Source organism: Atractosteus spatula, chromosome 1 (genome assembly GCF_055471065.1).
Source record: "Atractosteus spatula isolate fAtrSpa1 chromosome 1, fAtrSpa1.hap1, whole genome shotgun sequence".
Taxonomy (NCBI): domain Eukaryota; kingdom Metazoa; phylum Chordata; class Actinopteri; order Semionotiformes; family Lepisosteidae; genus Atractosteus; species Atractosteus spatula.
The window spans coordinates 49,452,129-49,465,784 of record NC_142706.1 but is presented as its reverse complement, the minus strand read 5'-3'; the positions used below and the strand labels follow the sequence as shown (position 1 = coordinate 49,465,784).

At 38.5% G+C, this 13,656-nt stretch overlaps 2 protein-coding genes across 5 annotated transcripts in view; one reads left to right on the top strand and one right to left on the bottom strand.

Annotated features, from left to right (window-relative positions):
- Positions 1–4,697, top strand: part of ncbp1 (nuclear cap binding protein subunit 1) — a 30,495-nt gene extending 25,798 nt beyond the window's left edge. Inside the window, exons 21-23 of the mRNA XM_088918045.1 lie at positions 97–237; positions 1,211–1,324; positions 1,573–4,697. Of these exons, the coding sequence (XP_088774171.1) occupies positions 97–237; positions 1,211–1,324; positions 1,573–1,686 (369 nt within the window). The 3' untranslated portion in view covers positions 1,687–4,697. The remainder of the gene's footprint in view (positions 1–96; positions 238–1,210; positions 1,325–1,572) is intronic.
- Positions 4,698–4,731: 34 nt separating this feature from the next.
- xpa (xeroderma pigmentosum, complementation group A) lies at positions 4,732–12,959 on the bottom strand. 4 transcript variants are annotated; one of them, XM_088918048.1, is made up of 7 exons: positions 12,774–12,959; positions 12,051–12,284; positions 9,802–9,906; positions 9,310–9,415; positions 8,450–8,615; positions 6,622–6,739; positions 4,732–5,681 (listed from the first exon to the last, which is right to left on the bottom strand). In XM_088918048.1, the coding sequence occupies exons 2-7, from the start codon at positions 12,247–12,249 to the stop codon at positions 5,533–5,535; spliced, it is 843 nt and encodes a 280-aa protein (XP_088774174.1). In that variant the 5' UTR covers positions 12,250–12,284; positions 12,774–12,959; the 3' UTR covers positions 4,732–5,532. The 4 variants fall into 4 exon arrangements, with proteins under 4 accessions (XP_088774174.1, XP_088774175.1, XP_088774172.1 ...); XM_088918049.1 differs by having other exon boundaries at positions 6,629–6,739; positions 12,774–12,936; XM_088918046.1 differs by lacking the exon at positions 4,732–5,681 and adding an exon at positions 5,735–6,385 and having other exon boundaries at positions 6,629–6,739.
- Between the last annotated feature and the right edge of the window lie 697 nt (positions 12,960–13,656).

The following is a 13,656-nucleotide window of genomic DNA, read 5'->3' as shown; positions in this document are numbered from 1 at the left end:
TTCATGCAAAGCACGTGAAAACTGGGTTTCATAGTGTACTGTATGTCCCTTTTCGTGTTATTAGCTCATATCTTGGGTGTATCTGTGCTCTTGCAGAAAGACAGTGGTGATGAAGATGAGTTTGAAAAGAACAGTGATGAGGAGGACGGTCAGTTAGAGGAGCAGATTGAGCGACTACAGGAGAAGGTGGAGTCAGCACAGAGTGAGCAGAAGAATCTCTTCCTGGTGATCTTTCAGGTCAGTGTCTAATACTCAAACCTTCCAAATTGCCCTCTCTTTACTAATTAATATACTGTAAATATCATCCAACCTATTTATGCAGCTGTGTGTTGTACCGGATCAGTTCAGGTGTACAGGGGTACAACAACAATGTCTCACCTTGGATTTGAACCCAAATCCTGCTCCACACTGCTGCCCTTCACCTTTGAGCACTAGACTTGCATGTCATGTTACATGTACATGGCACATTCCTGTTGATACCCGATTCAGTAAAATATCCTTCCACTGGCCGCAGTGACTTTGTGACAGTGAGTTAGAGTTAATTTCTCTCCTGAAAAAAAGAAACAATATTGATGGAGCTGAAATCATAAAAAGTGGGGTTATGTAATTGTAGTATGTAAGTATCTCATTATTATATTATTTAAGCAGCCTAGCCTTGATGCAAATGCATGACATTTTCAGACCAGGGCGTGAGGCTGTGAGTTTGTGAGATTTGATGAGAGAGAAATGTCATAGATATCTAGGATAGGTTATCCAGCCATGCTATTGAGACTGTGGTCTCTGGTGTCCTTCAAAAATCAGCAGGATGAGATCCTTGGGCCAATTAGCTTCTAACATTCAAACAGCAAGAAGGATCAAATGGTTCCCTCTTATTTGTGGCCCTTCCTATATTCTTAAATACGATTCACCTGATGTCCTTTCTTCTTCTGTCTTTAGTACTGCTTTCTGAATGGGGAGGGGGAAAGAAACACAAGTGCTACTGTGATTTCTTCATAATCCATCTTGTATATGGACATAGAGTCAAGCATACTGAAACTACACTTAATTCTCTACTACTTAAGTCATAGCTTAAAAAATGAGATGTATATACTCAAACTTCACCTGTATGCTTTTAAGTTGACGGCTTATTCTCAATGGAACACATTAACAGCAACTGAATTATAGTTGGTGGTGGAAGCATTCACTTATTTCTGTTTTTTTGCCCCCGCAGCGCTTCATCATGATTCTGACTGAGCACCTGGTTCGCTGTGAGACTGGAGGTGTGGACTTCAACACCCCTTGGTACAAGAACTGCATTGAGAGGCTGCAGCAGATCTTCCTCATGGTATTTAGCCGTTCTTCATGTGCTGCCAATCGTTAACACAGTATCAGTGTGTTCTGACACGTACAGAACAGCGCTAATCCCTTCCACTTGCCCTGCTAAAATGCATAGAAAGCCAAAGAAAAAAGCTTCCCTGTCCAGGATGTTTACTGGGTTTACATAGAGGTGCAAAAGAAATACTTTGGATGGGAAAACAGACAATGAAAGTTAGGATTTGTCGGCTCACTATGCATTTCATGTGTTTCTTGCAGCACCATGTGACGATCCAGCAATACATGGGGACTCTGGAGAACCTGCTGTTCACAGCTGAGCTGGATCACCACATCCTGGCTGTGTACCAGCAGTTCTGTGCCCTGCAGCAGTGAGAACCCTTAACCCCTGTGGACACTTAACAGAGGAGCAGCCACACAGGATAAGGACTTGACATTTCTTGCATCAAGATTTCCAGTTTAGAGGCGCCCTTTTCAATTTTTTGGGGTGGGGGGATTCAGGATCTCTAACGTAAAGAAATTAAATGTAAGATCCCTATTTTGAGAAACAGGTGGTATTTTACTGACAAAAACATTGAAATTTGCTTCTTATCCCCCAGTTAGCTTCCTTAACATTATTTTTTTGCCTCACTCTCCCCCACCCCAACCTATATTTTTCACCAATTTTATTGAACCCGTTGAACGTCTGATGAGGTTATTAAAAATTGAAGTATAGAAATTCATGAAATATTGATGAAACCTGTGCTTCCTGTTTTTTCCATAACTTGACTAAATCTGGATTTGTCAGCCTTCTTGTTTTTACCATTTTAAGTACTTTAAATTTCTGTACGACCATAAGATGCCGTACATTGTTCCAGAACCTAGTATTAATCATTATTACAGATTAGAAGGGGGTTTAAAAATGGAGGCAAGGATGTATGATTGAAACTGAAACGGATTCTGTATGAAAGTAATGTTGAAATACACTGGATCTGTTCCTGTTTTTTTTTAAAACGGTGTCCTTTGCTTATTTTTTTCTTTTAAATCTTGACAGAATAGTTTCTACCAAACAAAGGTTTACATTAAAAATGTCTTTCTCTGCCAGTGTTTGCAACATTTGATTTGAAGAAGCACACCATGTAAAAGCATGGATTGGATATGTCCTATTGTGTAAACCATTTACTTTAACATATGTGTTGATTTATAACTTCCCTTTTTATTTATATTGCCATGAAGTGTTGCGGGGCATGATCTCCTTTTGTGTGTAGAGCAGTGCAGATACTAAGATGGATGATCATGTGATGAGATGTTATGCCTAGTGTACCAAAAATAAAGGCAAAAAACAGTAGTACACATTCTGTTAGGGGTAGTTGGTATACAGTATATAATTAACAGATTTCCGATTCAGAAATGAAGTCTTTTTGTGTTCTCAAATGGGTTACCCTGCGGGAGATCTTTTCAAGGTTAAGGTAGCGAATGTCTTCAGATTTTTTCGTTGATTTATTTCCCATTGCGGGTAATTATGTCAAACGTAAAGCAAGTTAAAAATAGCTGAACAGCCTTAATATTCACTTATTACAAAATTGGATTGCAAAATTTGTCTTTCTTTTCTAATTGGATACAGGCAAAGGCTCAATCGTGAAATTAACCATCGCAAATAGCCTAATTCACTCTTCTACGATTGCATAATGTACTACAGTATATAGTATGTATGGTTAGAAGACTAAGTCTTTTTATGGTTAAAGGTCTGTGGTTACTAAGGTTAAAGACATTACATAACCCTCCTTTATATGATATTTAAAGTACTAATGCATTGGCTTTAAGTTGTTTATAATAGATTGATCAACTAAAACTACGCACAAATGTAATCATCTACAAAAAACAACATAATTCCCTCTTCTGCATCCAGCAGTACCTGCACTGTTTCAGCCTTCACAGCCAATACCCTGCTCTGTGATGAACATGCCCACTGTAATGGAAAGGGCAATAAAACTGTCAGTGAGCCTGTAAAGTCATCCTCAGCCTGTCATTCCCCATGAAACCAATGCAGAAACAGGAGTGTTTCTTACAATACAAAACAAGCCCACTTTGAGTTGTTATAGGAGGCAGGGAGAGGCCTACTCACTAACTACAAAAGATTTGATGATCCTAGTCTGTTGTGCAGCTAACTTGCAAGCTGTGTCTAACAATCTTTGGCTCAGTTTAATCCTGCTCTGCTGTTCTCTTACACAACACCCCTTACACACAACCCCAAATGTTAAATTTGCAGATGTTGAAACCCTACTGCATTACATAGCAGGAGGAAAAAATTAAGACACAAAATACATTTTTGTATTTTATTAAGAATGAGTCATATGTCATTGCATCGTAAACTAAATATTTCTCCGAACTACTGACTCTATATGCAGAGGGAACATCACCATATGTTTATTCATCATTTTGTAGTTTCACGTCATCAGACTTCTTTGTAAGAATGAGAATGCTATGTACTATAAACCTTACTGATTATGGTTTATGCACCTTGAAGAAAGTCATACAGCTAAAAAATAGTTTTTCTTGAACGATGCTCTCATGAAACACAAGAAACAACACACTTGTAAAGAGATTAAACTCAATTTGATTCAAAGTGATTTCATATTATGTTTTTCAATACAGAGTGTAAAGCCTGGATCCCTACCACATTACACATTCATAATTTTAGCTTTTATTGGAGATATTAATTCCCTCTTGTCGTTTAATGTAAACATGCAGAGTGGTCCATGCACATAGCAAAAGCAGAAACTATAAATATAAGAGGCAAACACTGACCTTGAAAACGATAAACACCTGTTTTCTTATTGAGGCATCATTTTCTAGGCCAAGGGTGGTTACATTTTAGTTTAACTCAGTGAGCTTAATCTGCTGGTTACCGTTTTAACTGGACCAAACCAAACATCTTATCAAAGTTGTTTGGGTAGTGTTACTTTATAGAGAAATTGAAGACCTGCACACACAACAGACCTCCTGCTTTAGGATTGGACACACCCATTTTAGAAACAGTTGGATAGTATTAGCACTAGGATATGTACAGTAGTTAAAAGCACAGAATTTAAAGAGATGTTAAAATTGTGCAGTGCACAATTAAAATATGATTTAGAACATTTTTATCACCACAATAAAAATTCAGGAATCAGGCTGAGGAAGACTGACTAGGTACATGATTTATAACACTTACTCTGACGGCCAAAAAGGTTCAGCCAGTATAGCCCACAGAAAATTCACCAATGTTCTCAAACCAGAGAAGGGATAGATAGACGATTCCTGTCCAAGGCTGTTGTCATTTTATCATATGGTTTTTGTTTTTAATAAAATGTAATGAGAAAAAAGTGCCAATATAATAAATATCAGTTGCTACTGCAAATCTCAAACCAAGATTGAAAAATAAAACTCTGGACAGTTAAAAAGCTTTACAGTAATATTTTATTAGATTTATAAATGTTTGCACTTAAGACTTAACTCTTATTCAAAGTAGATCTGGTATTTGTGTAGTTCATTCTTAGTTTGCTTAGCATCTTGTCATTTCCACTAAAGGAAGTGGTATCTGCAAGTTGATGGGTTTGGTCCCATGTTTTTTTTTTCTTGGACTTGTTTCTCTAAAATTACAACAGCTTTATAAAAACATGACTGTATTCCACTAATTACATGAAGATTGGTAAAAAAAAACTTTTACAAAGAATACCATATCAATAGTTTACATAACTCTGGAAGTTGGTTTTGATGCTTATAGAAAAGTGAAAAAATCACCTCATCCAGTAAAGTATTAGTTTCACAGGCTACAAAAGGCTTGCACTATGTATCTGTTCAAAAATCAAAAATGGGCAATTAAGCAAAAGAATAGGTTTAATCTGTCCTATGCAAAAAAAATCTATATATATATACACACAACTTTAATGCATCAATGAATAATAAAATTCAATGTATAAAAGGATTTTTTAATTGACCAGTTCAGGAAAAGCTGCAGTACGATTCAATTTGTATCCAGTCTCCTGAAGTGCCTCTTACACACATATACAGCCAGATATATTATATAAACAAAACACATACACATACAAATATTTAAGTAACATAGTCAGTTATAGCACCATGACACTTCTGCTTACCAACTGCCTATTGATACATCCTTTCCCATGAAGATCATTTAAAGTTGTGGAACAAGGCACTACAAACCAGACTTTCAGCACAAGCCAAAAGTGGCCCACACCATTACATCTTCTCATAAGTAAGTTCATGGCCACAGGTGGTGCAGACTTTCTTGTAGGTGTCCTCTTCGATCTCTTCCTCTGGTCCGTATTCGTGTTGATGTACACTGGAGTCCTTTTTCCACATGCTGCTCCTCACGGCCCGCCTCAGCTCTGACGGCAGACAAAAGTGACACTGTCAGTTTTTCAAAACAAGTTTGGCGCCTAATCTTGATTGTGAATTCTGAAAAAACAAATTGATAATTGATACTCCTCCAATTCTTCTATATATTGGTTTATTGAAGTTTGGGAAGGCAGTACTTTCTCATTTAAAAATCTGATTTGCCCATTTTAACACTTTACTGGGTCTTTGTTTACGAAACTGTTTTAAGTCATTTATACTGCAGAAAACCGCTTGTGGCTGTAGGACAAACACCAGTGGTTCCAGTAGGGTGCTGACAGGTTTACAGCCCAAGAAGAATCGGCAAGACAAAAGCCGTGTGTGAATTCTCTGTGCGACAGTAATGTGTGGATGTTTCTCTAGAGCTGGACAGCATAAAGGTTTCTTTTGCCAGGCCATGACGCTACCCATGAAGATACTGAAGGTACATGTGATGACGTGTCTCTTGGGGAAGGATTGGGGTGTCTTTTTTTACGACAAATAGCTAAGAGTGAAAAATACCTGAAAAAAGGAAGTTCAAGGAGCAGGGAGCAATCACCCACAAAAGAACACATGGACTGATAGGAATAGCACTCAATGGTGATAAAGAGGTACATTCTTTTTCTGGTCTGCCAGAATCCCAAACAGAACAGAGGAAGGAGGAATACATATGTCCCCCTCTCAAAGTGAGGGCTGAGAAGTAAACATGCAGTCCAGTCTGCCAAGGAAAGGAAAATTTTATCTGAGGAGCATAATTCTTATTGAACTAAACAGAAATAAATTTAACAAATCTAACCATAGGCCTGTGAAAATTCAGTAAATCTTGGGACAGCATCTGAATTGTTTGGGCACGCCTGTACCAGTTGACAAGTGGTGATCTGGCTACACTGTTGTATAAAGCGTGCTTTGCTAATTAATCAAATACACAAATCTCAGAATGTATAAGTTTCCTACCTTTTACCTTCTTGTCGAACCGTTTCTGTCTCAGTTTTTCTCGGGACTCCTTTCGTGACTCTTTTGCTTCATCCAGTGCTTCCTGGCTACCCCACACCTCCATAGATCGCTGTATCACCTTTAGAGCCAGGACACATGAGGAAAGTCACCTGACAGTTCAAGACACGCAATTCACGTAAAACTTTACACCTGATATATCAGACAACTATTTTGCCTAAAGTCAGCAGCTTCAAGGAAGAGGTTGACATATGGCACTACATAAAGTTCTAATCAGCACATTCACACCCATTTTGAGAGTTCGATAGTTTTTTTAGGTGCTACTTCCATTTATATTTTTAAAGTAGCTCTGCAGTGACTTGACATTAGAAACCCCACATGTGAACAAAGAATTATAACAAATGATAAACTTGTAATTTTTTTAATTATTTAAATTTATTTAAAAACTTGAGATAGTTAAATGTCTATGTCAGTTGTGTAGGTATTTGATTTTTTCTGTTGCATACAGCATATGGCATTCTTTGTGATGTTTGTTTCACTTCTCTTGTGAGAATTAGATTATCTGACAATAAAAATGCCTCACTATGTTCTTGCTAGCCCCCTCATGAACGTATTAACGTGTTTTTCTTGGCTGCTACAGAACTTGAGATGGTTTACAGTGGGTATCAAATTGGTTTCAGGTACACAAAATGTACACATTACACTGCTTTCATCAGAAGAATGTTAAAGCTATAACAGTCATCTCAACTTAAACTGGTACTCTGCAAGTTCTGAAAACAACAAGAGTGGCAAATTTTGAAAATTATTTTTTGTTAATATAATACAGAAAATTGAACATATGCTATGTATTCTTTAAAACTGAAGATGTATGGAGTTTATTAAAATTATTCCCCATCTGACCTAAGGTGTCAGCTCAAGTAGGGCAGACACACACACTGGGGCCAATCTTCCCAGAAGCCAATAAGCCTACCAGTATGTGTTTGGACTGAGGAAGGATACCAGAATACCCAGAGGAAACCCACTCAAATGCAGTAAGAACATGCAAACTTAACACACTTAGCTCCCTTGTTCTGGAATTGAACCTGGCAAAGCTAACTACTGCACCACCGCAATTCAAATTATCTTTCGTATACATATAGTTTCATATAGTAACTACAGAGCTCCCTGAAGCAAACTCTTTTAAAGAGATCATCTTCAAGAATCAAACCTGTAAATCTAAACTGTAAGCATCTCTGTATATGCAAACCTTCTGACACGATGCATTTTCTCTGTGTTCTTCTGCATTTTCCTCCTGATGTATCCACTTTTGTTTTAAAAAACAATGCACAGCCACTTTCACTACTTATTTGTGTATGAACACAAAGCTGCCAAACAGAAATCAGGCATGCGTACCCAAGAATGATGCAGTAAAAATGTCAAATCTTCTAAATACATGGGAAATTACATTTCTTTAATGTAAATACACAATGATGTAGAGGCAATAAACTGGAGACCATTTTCTTTTGTAGTTCAGGTGGGTAGCTGCATCAGCATGCGTAGGCTGCAAAGGAACAAGTAATAGGTTTATTCCATGCTGAAAAAAAGAAGAAAGACACCTGAAGAAGGCTCCACGGCCGAAACGTTGTGTTCTCTTTCTTCTTTTTTTCAGCATGGAATAAACCTATTACATTTTCTTTTGTATGTTTGCATTATTGAGTCATTCCACATACCTGCTACGACCCTTAAAAGTCCTACCCCTAACTGAAGACCTCTGTTCTAATGCCATTCACTCCACTGCTGAGAATATGAAGACAGTAACTGGTGTAAAGTCCTTCCCTAAGGCCCTGGGTACCTGAAGCTTGAGATAGAGTTTCATATCACCCCATCGAGTGTTGTGAGGGTTCTTCTTCAGCACATATCTCAGCACCGGCTCTCGCTTGTCCAGGTCACAGTCTTTCAGGAGGAATTCCTCCTTGGCTTCTGTGCGGGTTATTAGCCTGTGCTTGGTTTCACTGTCCCTGAAATGACACAAACACCAAAGACTAAAGAGGAGGAACAAATGGCAAAACATCCGTCCAACCTACTAATACCCAGTTTGTGACTGGGCTCCACCAATTTACTCAAGGCATTGGGAAGTAAATTTCTTTTTCAAAATCCTGATTACATCAGTGGGGAGAATGGCTTCTTGTGCAACACCCTGATCAACACCCTGAACCAGGATAACAATTCAGAACCCCAGAGAGCCCCTGGGCTGGTTATAGAACAAAATGTGTGGCTAATTTTAACATCTTAAATAACAGCATCTCCTGCAGCATACCATCAAGAATAAAGTCATCTACTGATCCACCAGCACCACTTTAAACAGCAGTCATGCATTCTATATACAGTATCACCCACTACACACTTTCTGAACCCAAGCTGATGTTTTACCAGAATCTCGGATCTTCAGAATACAGATTGGCATTCCACAATCCATCTATTTTCTAACTGCTTTAACCAATACAGGGTCACGGGGGAGCCAAAGCCTCCAGGTCCAGAACTGAACCCAGGCCCCAGCACTGCCAGTCTGCAATGCTAACCACTGTGTCATGTTCAATAATATAACAGAAAATTACAAAATGCTGTTAATGGTTGCATTAATAGCCCATCCAAGAAAACTGAGCAAGTATGACTCAGCCTGGATTCTCAAAAGCCAGGTCTAAAGGTTTGTACCTGCAGTTGTCACACACTGACAAGTCAAAGGTGTTGCTGAGGTAGGAGTCCATGAAAGCTTTATTGCATTCTTCACACAACAGGTAGTCAAACTCAACCACTGGTCCTAAAAAACAAAACGAGAAATGGCGGCTGTGAAGATTTCTTCTAATCCACCTCACTTATGGAAGAACGTTTAATAGAAAATCTAACCAGAATTCATATTTCAGACACATGTGCATTAAATAACTGCTGTCCTTTAATGAACTGATATAACCTCTGCTCTGGCAAGGATGTCTCCAGTTAAAAAAAATCAAGTAATTGCTATCCATACTACCAGGGTGACACAACGCAATCTACTCATTACCTCAAGCATGGTTGAAATAATCAATAGCCAGTATATTGATTGCTTGGATTGTGTTTGTTGCACACTGTCTGAATGCCAATGAAGTTGCATGTGAATGGATGTCCTGCACAGGAGATAGTCCTGAGAATGAGCTGGCTTAGCTGTACCTGGTTTGTGAACCACTTTCTCCACTTTTTGCTCTTCTTCCTCTTCATCAATGAAGAACCCTCCTCCAGAGTCAATGGTTTTGGGGATCTTTGCACAGGTTCCACCTGCATGATAAAGCAAAAATAACCTTTTGCGGGGTTTTTTTATTTAATGGAGTTTTGTAACGAAGGGATGACAACGGCCAAGTTTTATCATCCTCAGCTGTCTGGGACTGTAATTACGTGACTTCATTTAATCACTTAAACATCATACTGTACTTTAATTTGGTTTAACCCATTTGCCTGAGGGCTAACCTCCTGGCCATAGGACGAGTCTTTAACACCGATGCAGAGAGAGGAGTGACCAAGGGGCAGCTGCAGAGGTGAAGACAGGGTGGAGGAGGGATGTAAACGATGAATGCAAGGGACAGGAGGAGATATTTTAACTTTAAATACTCAATAAACCATTTACACGCCTAATTGTTGGCTGTTATCATTCCTAGTGAAGTATTTCTTATACTCATCCTACGCGGAATAGCCAGTTGTGTGTTTTTTTTCCACTCAGCTCACAGCTACGATCCCCATGACCACAGAGGAGATTAACGAAACACAGGCAGACTCTTCAGCCCTGTCTATCTTTGAGATGCTTGTCTTTTAACATGCCTTAGGCACCAAAACGGCTTATCAGTGTTCAGCGCCGCTCAGAGGAGAGGCGAGTCCTTCATCAACAGCACCACAATCCAGGAAGCTGTGGGGAAGCTGTAGAGGTCACTTGTGTTGCTGAGAGCTGAGAGAGAGCTGGCAGTCCAATCCCACCCTACCATTGGTGATGCTCAGCCAACTGTGTGCCACTGCTTTGGGAATCCCAGTGACAATCAGCTATCAGTTATCAGTCATTGAACTCAACTTTTACTGGTTGATCCATTCAGGAGGCCCTATTCTGTAATCTTTGAGTCCCCTGAAGCCCCTGATTAGGCTGAAGCACATACCATATGCTTATAACAAGAAAGGTTGAACTGCATTCCTTTGCAGATCAAACTAATTTCTAATTTTATTTGTGGTACACCCAATGAATAACAGATTTAATACTAGCTGCTGTACTACATCAAAACATCAGTTTGCATTACCAACCTGTATAAATAACTATTACAAGAATCATTACATATCAGTCATATGTTAAACTAGTACACAGAATGTGATGTGTAATGTTGGTTAAAATCTAAACTCCAGTCCTGATTATCAAATTAATAAGACTAAATAAACTGTATGGACAGGAAACATCACATCAATTCTGATTTTAAAGGGATTTTCCTTACCACCCAGGCACAAATTTAGTATTATCAATACCGAGAAAAATATTTATGTACAGAGCAATCTCGTGTTCATTCTAAGCCCTGAGTCTCACATTCGTATTGTGTATACCTCAAAGACAGCACCAACAGAATTGTAGCCATAGTACCTACAATTTACACAACACTATGTATCAGGTATAATACTTATGGGCATCAAATTCAAAACTGTTGCTTATATCTCCATTGCTATTTATATACCCAGGTTTTTAAGTGACATTTTAGAAGAAACTTTTTCTGAAGACCCGTGTTGGGTTTCACTTTTTGCTACAGTATGTACTGCCGAAAGTTCATAATTATTTATTTATAGAGCACATTTTAACTCACAAGGTTATTTACAGGAGAACACAATGAAAAAAACTAAATTCAAACAAAAATTCTAAAATCGATAGTGTGGTTACTTTCAAACAGAGCAACTAGATTCTAAAAGTCTGGTTTACTTCTAGATGTAAGAAAACAGGTTAAGAACAAGGAAGAGAATATATGCTAAAGGCTGCTTCTCCAGTCTTGAATCTCATTCTTGGGATTTTGAAAAGTGTTGTTCTGGCAGACTTCAAGACACACTGCAGCTCATAGAGTGAGAACAGCTGCAAAACATATTCTGGCATTTTATTTAACACTGAGTTAAAAGATCAATTAAGGTTTACAATCAATCCTGTTTATCTGGAATATCTGGAATTATGTTTATCCGGAAAACAGACATATAAAGGTTTTATTTTACAAATATCAGAAACGAAACGATTATTGAAATGATCTGTGTGAGATGTTCTTAAATTAGACAAAACTAAATTATCTATATTTCTTTCATTTGTTTCACACTGAAGCAGATTCTGGGAACATCAGCCCTTACTAACCTTAAGCTAACATATCTAATCATTTATGCACTGATTTTAGCATTTAACTACAAAAAAGTCATCAAACCTTTCTCAGACGAATATGGCCTGCTGGCAATCCTTGCTTGTCTTAACATGAGTGCCCGCTGTCTGTTGCGCTCAATCTTCGCCCTCATAGCTGCTGACAGAGGAGCAGGAGGGGTCTCGGTACTCCGCTCATTGTCTTCACTCTGTTTCTCAACTGCAGGTGCCAGATCTGAGGTAGCAGTAAGTGAGTCCATGTTCATAAATCACCTCTCCCTTGCTTACTTCCCGCAGGCAGCTGGGCGAAAGTAAAAGCATATATCTTCCAGTTAATTAAAAATAATATCTTCGTTGTTGAATCCGTAGGACTGCAAATAGATCTAACCAAATAAATACGTACTTTTTTCACAATTCTTATCTTTCAGATAAACTACAGTATTCGATCACTTGCCGACATGTGATCTTCGTTCGAATATGTGTTATTCAATTAAATATATTGATATTTTTACATGGTGTATGGATGTACTGATTAAACACAATTTTACTATGTGTCATGCTTATACAAAAGGTTAAACTATGTCACCGATTATCAGTTGCACTTTGAATCACATAAATGTTACGTTTAATTCGATACCATTGTTTTCGATTGAATTCAATGGTCTTTTTCTCTGCATGGCTCGTCATGACACCGGTTTTACGAACAACGAAAATCGGACTGAGACAGCAAACTAACATAAATAACAGTTTCGTATGCGATAACTTCATTCGTCTACAAAAATGTACCTACCGTTTTATTAGTCTTAGATTCCAAACATTAAAAAAAAACATACCTCTAAAAAACAAAGTATATCGGACAAAACCTAAACCTGTTCATTTTTATCTTTACTGGAAGAGTACTTTATTTCACTTTTTACAAAAGGATCCCTGCGCATGTTGATGACATATACTTTAGAGTCGCTCACGCAATACACTCACTTGCTCCTTATTTGCATCTGTTGTGTATGGTGGGTTGTACGCGTCTGCTGCTTACGTCACGTATCCCTAGTGGCTGAGGCGTCTCACTCACAGCTGAAGGATACTGTGTATAGGAGGGTGTTTTCTGCACAACGTCAGCGCCTTGAGTTTTCTGGGCAGAATCTGATGACAACTCCGTTTGCCAAATGGAAAAGCGGACTAATGCAAAACTGAGCATTGTCCTCAAACTTGTATCACGATTGATTCGTATAATTCATATCAAATTATATGTAAAGTATACATAAATCTGTCATAATAATAATTGCTTACACTTATATATCGCTTTTCTGGATACTCCACTCAAAGCGCTTTAGAGGTAATGGGGACTCACCTCCACCACCACCAATGTGCAGCATCCACCTGGATGATGCGACAGCAGCCATAGTGCACCAGAACACTCACCACACATCAGCTCTCAGTGGGGAGGAGAGCAGAGTAATGAAGCCAATTCATAGATGGGGATTATTAGGAGGCCATGATTGGTAAAGGGCACTGGGAATTTTTGCCAGGATGCCTGGGTTACACCCCTACTCTTTACGAGAAACACCCTGGGATTTTTAATGACCACAGAGAGTCAGGACCTCGGTTTTACATCTCATCCGAAGGACAGCGCCTGTTTACAGCATAGTGTCTCCGTCACTATACTGGGGCATTAG